The sequence below is a fragment of the Gavia stellata genome, chromosome 14 (assembly GCF_030936135.1).
Source record: "Gavia stellata isolate bGavSte3 chromosome 14, bGavSte3.hap2, whole genome shotgun sequence".
Lineage (NCBI taxonomy): Eukaryota > Metazoa > Chordata > Aves > Gaviiformes > Gaviidae > Gavia > Gavia stellata.
In genome coordinates this window covers 24,448,792-24,457,294 of record NC_082607.1, presented here as the reverse complement: position 1 = coordinate 24,457,294, position 8,503 = coordinate 24,448,792, and the positions used below count along the sequence as shown (strand labels likewise).

Below are 8,503 nucleotides of genomic sequence, written 5' to 3'. Positions count from 1 at the left end.
GGGGACCTGGCCCCTTCCAGCCTTCACCCCTCAGCTTCCTGCTCTCACCTGTTTCTGCTCCCCATCATGCAACCCCCCCCCACCCTCTACCCCAATACAGCAAGGGGAATCGCAGCTCAGGGGCTCAGCATAATCTCCACCACCATCCCCTACCCCTGTCCCAGCAGCCACCACCAGCACATAAGACAAACACAGTATTTTATTGACAGCTCCACATGACTTTTTTTTTTTCCCCTTCCCTCCCTCCCCTTCAGTTAAAATAGGTATTAGTTATGTACATGGTGCTCCCCTGCCAGAGAGCACCCAGCTATTTACAGGCTATTTACAGAAACAGGGCTAGCAGCTCTTCAGTATCTCCTCCAGCTTGAGCATGTCCATGGGGGTGACTTTGGCAACCTCAAAGAAGACCCTGGAAGGAACCACATCGGCTTAGGGCTGTGGCTGAGCTCTAACACCCGTCCACCAGGGTCCCCCAGCTCTCTGCAGCACCCAAGGGTGTGTGCTAGTGGTGCCACCCTCCACAGAGTACTCACCTGTGTGAGTACTTGGTGCGCACAGCCTTCAGCTTGTCGTGGGGCTGGTATGTAAGCAGGAAATTCAGCCTCTTCACGAGGGGATGCAGATCCTGGCAGCGGTACCCACTGTAGTACTCCAGCGTGGGGGTCTGCAGAGGGACAGCAGGGCTGAGCTGAGTCCTCTCAGCAACAGTACAGCCATCATCTTCCCTTTCCAGCCCCCCAAATCTGAGCATAGCCCCAGAGCATCACCCCTGCACACCAGTCCATCTGCTCCTGCAACCCTGTGGTGCCTCCCAGCGTGCCTTGGGGAGGAGCAGGTTGGGCAGGTGCTTACCCAGCCACCAAGGTTCTTCATTGTGAGTGCCAGCAGCAGGCAGCTGGCAGCCAGCTTAGAGGGGCTCTCCCGGGCGTAGTCGTACTCCTGCAGGGTCATCTCACAGAGGAAGCGGGCTAGCGTCAGCGTCTCCATGGTGGCACGGGCACACTACAGCCGGGCAGGCAGGGAAAGGCTCAGCCTTCTGAGCAGTGCTGCTCCCCTCCCCAACCTTTTTGGGATCTAGAGTGCAGCCCCTGGGGCACAGATCCCACATCCCCAGCATCCTCAGCCCTGTTGGGGGGGCCTGGCCAAACCCCCCTTGCTGCTAGCTGGGAACGCAGGGATGCACATTGCCACCCCAGGGAGCCAACAAAGGGGTGCCTGGAGGCACCTTGACACCAGCCCACCCTCCTGCTGCACCCACCTTGGCAAAGCGTCTCAGGAACCGGTAGGGGATGGGGATGTTGATGTCGAACTTGAGGGTGCTGAGGATGCTCATCTCCATAGCAATGAGCTCTTCCCGCTTGTAGGCATCATCGCAGATGTAGAGGAAGTCATCCACGCATGGTGGGCACCGCTCCTGCCGAGGCACAACTGCTCAGCACCCTAACAGGGACTCATCCTTGCAATGCTCAGGAAATCCTACCAGTCTGCAGGCCCTGTAAGGGCTCATGCCCTGCCAGGCCCTGAAAGGACTGTTACAACATCCAGTGGGGCTTTGTGTTGTCTATACTGCCTCAGCCCTTGGCTCTAACTCCAAGCTTTGCTTGGATGAGGTGAACTCAGGTGTCCTGGCGGTCTCTGCAGAGCAGAGAGGAACCACGTTTCCAGTGACAGCAGGAGACAGGATCCAGCCCACTGGGACTGTATTCACAGCCCTTTCGATAGGAAGGGGTAACACGAGGACAGACATGCTGTCCCAGCAGCTCTCAAGGCAGAGGCCTGGCACCATGGCGACCTGGCCTTCTCCAATAACCCATGGGGAACCAGAGAGGCACAGCCCCCTCTGCCCCAGCACCCCAAGACAGCACACGAGGAGTCACCTCAAATTTGGAGGCGATGAGGATGGCCGTGGAGCCGATGAGCTGCAGCTTGTCCCTCATGCTCACTACCTCCACCAAGTAGTGGTCCACTAGCTTCACAGCCAGGTACAGTGTCTCGTGGTTCAGCTCAAAGTTCTCCTGCAAGGATGCGGGCAGGAGGAGGTGTAAGGCAGAAGCTAGGCCCACCTGGCCATCCCAGGTTCCCTCACAAGGGCCAGAGGTGCCCACGGGGCCCAGCTCGGAGAGAGGGATGCAGGCTCATCCCCCAGCCTGGAGTGGGGGGGAAGATAGCTCTGCACTGGGGAGACTTGCAGAAGCCTCTGCCAGCATACTGAGGTCCCACACGCCAAAGGCAGGGTGGGGGCTGCTCTACAGAAAGCCGTGCCCCCTCCTCATGCCCACATACCTGCACCTCCACCATCCAGTCCACCAGGATGGCACGCATGTCCCCGCTGATGTCTGGCTGCTTCTCCATGTAGTCAGGGAGCATGAATTTCTCCTGCCAAGGTACCAGCTGTCAGGGACTTGCTGGACACCACCCTCTCAAATGAGCCCCCTCCTGTCCCATACAGGCCCCTGCCAGGTGCTCAGAGCCTCTGGGCAGCGAGTGGCCCTGCCTGCTCGGTCACCCCTTCCCCAGACAGGGCTGCCACCCCCTGGCCAGGTATCACCCACCTCTCTTCCCCGCATGTATTCGAAGATGTCCTTGGCGTACTCTGCACTGGCATAGGGGTCACCCAGCTGTTCCTTGTCTATGTCCTCCACTGCTGGTATCTGGTGGGAGGGAGGAGGCAGCAGTAAGGAGGAGGCCCCAAGCTCTGTGGGTGCTGGTCACCCCTTCAGGGCAAGGCTGCTGCACCTCTGCACCCCCTTCCCCACCTGCCCCCATCACCCTGCAGCCCCCACCCCACTCTTTCCCATGGGAGATATTTTGAAGGAAGAAGGTGGGTGGGTTTACCCCCCTCCCCAGCTTCCCCATCACACTGGCCCGAGTATCTCCGAGGTCCAAAGCACTGCCTGGTGCACTGGTATCACCGGTGGCAGCCATAGACCAGCAGAGTCAGGATGAGACTGGGGGCCAGGCTGCAGCCCAGAGTCCCTGCCCTCTCCTTGAAGGGCTTCGGTACCTGCGCAGGCACCAGCTCCTCTGGCACAGGAATCTCCTTGGGCTCTGCAGGAGCCTCTGTCGGGGGAGTTTTCTTCATTGACCTGGACAGAAGAAGAGCATAAATAATTGCTGGGAGGAAACCACATTTGCTGGCTGAAAGGGGTTCTCCAGAGCCCCTTGCTGCTTTAGGAAGGGGCTAAACCACCCCTAAAATATCCCCACAGAGACTCTTAGAATCATTTAGGTTGGAAAAGACCTTTAAGATCATCATCAAGTCCAACTGTAAACCTAACACCGCCAAGTCCACCACTAAACCATATCCCTAAGTGCCACATCTACACGTCTTTTAAATACCTCCAGGGATGGTGACCCAACCACTTCCCTGGGCAGCCTGTTCCAATGCTCGATAACCCTTTTGGTGAAGATATTTTTTCCTAATATCTAATCTAAACCTCCCCTGGCGCAACTTGAGGCTGTTTTATCTACTGTCTGCCTTCCTCATCTGGCTGATGGTCTCCTTCGCCCAAAGGAATCCCCCACTGCTTGTTCTTCCCCATGGGATAGGTTTGCAGGTCCCAGCCCTGCAGCATCACCCCTGCCCGGGCGGGTCTTTGTCCCCATCTCCCCTGGCTACTCACTTTTTCAGGTTGATCTCATTGTTCTTGGCCACCACCAGGGCAGCATGAGTCCTCTGTGCCTTGTGTGGTGCCGCTTTCACAGCCTCCTTCTTCCCTGCCACCACCTGGTTCTTGTGAGCCTGTTTGGGTGAGGATGGGGGTATACAGAAGGGTGCACAGAGGGGAGTGAGGTGTGCCCTGCAGGGAGACCTCTTGTCCTGCTGATGGGGCATGGGACACCCTCCACCCCATGTGCTGGAGGGGTTACCCAGCCCCACCCTCACAGGGGACTCACGGGGGCACCAAAGCCCCCACACCCACAGAAGCACTCACATTGGTGATGTCCCCAAACGCGGACCTCTTCTTGGGCCCACCCTGCGGTGAGGATGGAGACCTCTTGGCCTGACAGCTCTCCTCCTGTAATAGAAGCTGTTAGAAGATGGGACACCAGCTGCCCCACAGGAGCCCCCCCCACACGCCTCGATGGGCTCAAGACTCACCTTCTCGGGGTTGGCATTCTCTACGGCAGGGCCCACCTTGCCTGTTCGGGGCTGCTTGGTGCTCAGCATCTTGGCATTGCGTGGCAATGGCATCCTCTCCCTTGGCCTCTCCAAGCAAGCTGGGAGCAGAGCAGGGCTTGATGCAGGCAGCTGCCTGCCCCCAGGGATGCCCTCAAGGGTTAGGGGCAGAACCACGGGGCGCTCATCTCTCCTGGGGGGGGGCTATGCAGCAGGGACAGCCCAAACCCCTCCTGGGCAGGCAGATAGTGCCCTGAGGCAACCCCATGGAGGGTGCAGGTCTGGCTAGGCGTGCAGGGAAGCGCTGGTGTGCTCCACCCAGGGGAGGGGGGGGGACAGGGAGCCCCACGACCCCCACCGAAAGCACCCCGCTGGGAGCGGGGGGAAGGAGTAGTTCCCAGCTCCCTGCATCCTGGAGAAGCGTGTAAGGGCTCCCACTCCCTTATCCCCCCCCGCCCCCAACACCAGGTGGGGAAGGTGGCTCAGGGGGACGTTCGCACCCCAGGGGAGCAGGAGCCCCCAGGCCAGGGGTCTCCACCCCTGCCCTCCCCCGGGGCACTGGGCCTATGGGGGGGATACCGGGCCTATGGGGGAGGGGGGGGGGGGGGGGGCGACACCCTCGGGGGAGGGAAGGGCTAAGCCTTCAGGGTGCCCCCCACTCAGCGGCCCCCCTCCCCTACACGCCCTCCCCCAGCTCCGCGGGTCCGCCGGGGGAGCCGAGGTGTCCCACTCACCTGCGCCGCCGCCCCGCAGCCGGCCCCGGCTCTTTTGAAAGTAGCAGTTCGGTAGCGGCCGGCCAGCACTGGCCGAGCGTCGTCCAATCAGAGCGCGGGGCGGTGCCAGACGGCGGCCAATCGGCGAGCGGGTAAGGATGCGGTTGCTAAGGGGCAGGGCTGCAGGGTTTAAAATTCAGCCCCGGCGGCCAATGGAAGGGCAGACTTGCGGCAGGGGCGGGCCAGGCCGGCCTGCCGAAGTGGGCGGTGATTGGTGGGACGTGTTGCCGTTTAAATGCGTCTCGCGGGGGCTGGTGGGGAGGGTGTCATGGCGGCCAGCGGGCCGGGCTTGGTGCCGGTGGAGGAGCAGCTGCTCCTCCGCCATCCCCTACCGTGCCCTGGTGGGACCTGGAGCTCCGGGGGAGCAGCCCCGGCTCTCCCGCCCTTCATGGCGGGGTTGGAGCGACCTCCGCAGGCCTCTGGGCCTAGCGTCTCCCGCAGGGCCCTTGCCCTCGGCCTGCTGCCCACTTCCTCTGCCCGCAGCCAGGGCAGCAGGTCACCCCTTTGCCCCCTCGGGGGGACACCGGGGCTGCCCTTTCTCACCGGGTTGGGGGTCCCTGGTTTGGGGGGCAGGGTGTACCCCTGGCTGGCCGTGCAGCTCCTGTGACCCGTTGTCGCGAATGCATGATTTAGATTGCTTAAAGAACGCTGTCAAAAGGTACCGGCAAAACTGGTATTAACACGATGTTGTAAAAGTGCGATTTAACGAAGTTCAATGGTAAGGTTCGCTCTTCCTGTACCGCATGGTCATTTGAACAATGATTCAAAACTACCAAGGCAGAGTCAAAGTTACCAAGGCCCAAATCAGAGTTCCCGTGATACAAGGTTATGCGTGATATCAGACGCTTACCAAAGACCTGCCATTGGGAAAAGGCCTCTGCCTCGAGGAGCAACCTCGAGAGGTGTCCCAGCCCAAGGGGAGATCGCTGCCATGCAGCCACGCTGCCTAGCAGGGAGAGCTCAAAGAAGGCTCACTTAGGCTGTCACATCTATGGGACAAAGTGGTTGGCTTGTAGTCAAATTACATGCAACAGGGAAGGTATGCATAAGACTCCTTGTACCCACAACTTTCTTCGTTCCTTGACAAATGAGTCTTGGAAAAGCCAGCCACTATTCATGTGTTAATCGTATGATCGGTGTTCCAAGCTCACATGCATCATATGCCTATGCTCACTGTGGCACTCTGTTCCTTTGTGGGTTTTCAGAGAACAGATTGGAACTAGAGAAGTTCTGTTTAGGGCTCAGGCCTTTAGCTCTTTTGGAACCTGAACAAAACTACTGCGAGTTTGGTTAAGGGGTTGAGTGCATTCATCACACCCGGCCAGGCAGGGGTGGCATCAGCAGCCACCAGTTCATCCCTGTTGGTCAAGCTCTGAGGGCTACAACGCACTGCTGCAGACACAGCCTCAAACGGGGCATGAGCGGGTGCTGTTTAATACGCTGGCCAGGGAGAAAGACCCTTGCCCCAAAAAACCCTTGCAGCATGGCTGGGGGAAAGGGTCTGTCCCTCTTGCCTCCTCCCCTGCCCTCTGCTCCTGCCTGCTGGGCTTGGGACACCCAGGAGGGCCCATCTTGGGCTCTTCCAGCAGCTCAGTTGCTCTCTGAGGGTCTGTCCACTTCTCATCCCCTGCTGAGATCAGAAAGAGGCGGGGGTTGACCTCCCCAGAGTGGAGCCCCAGCCAGTCACCCCCCCTCCCCCGCGTCTCCTTTTCTGGAAGGAGGATGGAGACATTGAGTAACATCCACGTCACAGCTGGCCATGACAAGTACCTGGGGGAGCAGGGATGGCAGTAGCTGCTGGGGGCAGAGGTAGCCCCTACCTGCAACCCTGGGGTGGGAGGCACCTGCTCCACGCTCATCACCTGAGCTCAACTGGGGGGCACTGAGCTGGGCTGGTGGGAGCAAAAGGTGGCTCCAAGGCCAGGAGCTGCCCTGCTTGTGAGGGCTGGTTCTCGCTGGGCAGCCCCTGACTGCCCGCACACCATCTGAGCTGCTCCCGTGGTACCAGAGGCTTTGGGGATGCTCTGACCTGATCCCCATTCCCTTGGTGACTGGGATGGCAGGTGGCACATGTGCCACCCGTTGTGCAGAGGTCCCTTCCCCTCTCCAGTTCTTGGGGGCTTTTAGCACTGCGCCAAGATTCAGGCTCAAAGGAAACCCCCCCCGCCAAGTCGAGGTAGCTCGGCAGAGCTCAGCACTGCAGCAGATGAGAGCTTCCCCCAGCTGGCAGACTCCCAGCAAAACCTTCCAGATTCCTAAATTTAACCCAAGGAAATCCTTTGGGATAATCCCACACCTATGTGCTGCTGTTGCTGTTGGAGCTGATGAACCCCTTGCTAGGCAAACATCCCAGTGCCACCTTCCAAGGGGACTTAAACCTGCTGCCCAGGGGCCATGCAGGCAGGATCAGTCCTTTCTCCTTGCTGACAGGCAGGGCAGCTTGGGCTGTGTGCAGGCAGCTCTGCCACGTCTCTAGCAGAAAGACCTGGCGCCATTGACTGCCAGGAGCAGCAGAATGGCTTTGGGGTGTCACATGGCCAAGGGGTGCTTGCAGGGCCAGCGGGGATTTAAACCTGGGTCCCACAGATCTTGGGTACTTTCTGTCCCCAAAATCAGTCAGGGCTGCTGTGGGTTCAGCCCATCTTGTTTCCTCCTCGGCCACTTGTCCTCTCCAGCTGCAGCTCCCCTGGTGCTGCCACTGCCGTCCCTGGCCTGGGAGCTCCCTGAGATTTGCTTGCCATTGGTCTGGGATCCTTGTGGGATCCAGGTGTCTGCCTCTCCTTGTGCATGTTGGGGCAGCACACACTCCAGCCACAAATGCGAGTCGGGTGCATACTCGCCAGGCAGAGCTGGGACGCATCCCACCTCTGATGGTAACACAGTGCATCAGCCTGTGGGATAAGATCTCCAGCCAAAAACCCCCATCCAAGTCTGCCTGCAGCTCTGCGGGGGCTTGGGCAAGCCGCCCACTTTGGAACGGGTCTGCGTCTGCCCGTCCTGCCCAGGCTTGGCAGGGGGAAGCCGGCTTTTCCAGTCCCCATGGTGCTGCTGTGCTGGCGCTCCTTGGGAGGCTCACGGGAAGCCTGGCCCTGCTGCAGGGCCTGTCGCTAGCACCACACATGCCAAAATCCCACCCGGCCGTTGCAGGGTACTGGAGAAAAGATGGGGGGAGCAAGAAGTGGACCCTGCAAAGTGAACACTGTGGGTCTGCAGCAGGAGCTGTGCCAGCTGTCCAAGCATGGAGGCAAGTCTGTGGTATCAGTCCTGCCTGTCATCTAAGGATGCTGGGGGCCAGTCTGAGGTGGGAGCCCCCCAAACTCTCCTTGGGCTCTGCCATCCCTCAGCAAACCCCCAAATCAGGCAGGACGCCAGTCCTTGCCCCCACTTATTAGAGCAAGAGTGCAAGGCGGCTGCATTGCCATGGCACTTGGCTCTGCACTGGGAGAACATCCACTGCCAAGCGCAGTGCGGCTCTGGCCACAGAGATGGGGCTGGTGCCTCCCCGGCCCCCAGCAGACCACCAACGCCAGCAGCTGGTTTAAGGGGTGCACTGACATCTCCCACAGCCCTCTCTTGCTGCACCCAGCCCAGGCACTTCATGAGTGGTGGC

At 59.8% G+C, this 8,503-nt stretch overlaps 1 protein-coding gene across 1 annotated transcript; it reads right to left on the bottom strand.

Annotated features, from left to right (window-relative positions):
• Positions 1-290: 290 nt before the first annotated feature.
• Positions 291-4,222, bottom strand: CCNB3 (cyclin B3). The gene is made up of 11 exons (XM_059824493.1): positions 4,103-4,222; positions 3,936-4,019; positions 3,624-3,742; positions 3,005-3,086; positions 2,553-2,651; positions 2,284-2,376; positions 1,878-2,015; positions 1,259-1,414; positions 853-1,002; positions 534-664; positions 291-409 (listed from the first exon to the last, which is right to left on the bottom strand). The coding sequence occupies exons 1-11, from the start codon at positions 4,193-4,195 to the stop codon at positions 337-339; spliced, it is 1,218 nt and encodes a 405-aa protein (XP_059680476.1). The 5' UTR covers positions 4,196-4,222; the 3' UTR covers positions 291-336.
• Between the last annotated feature and the right edge of the window lie 4,281 nt (positions 4,223-8,503).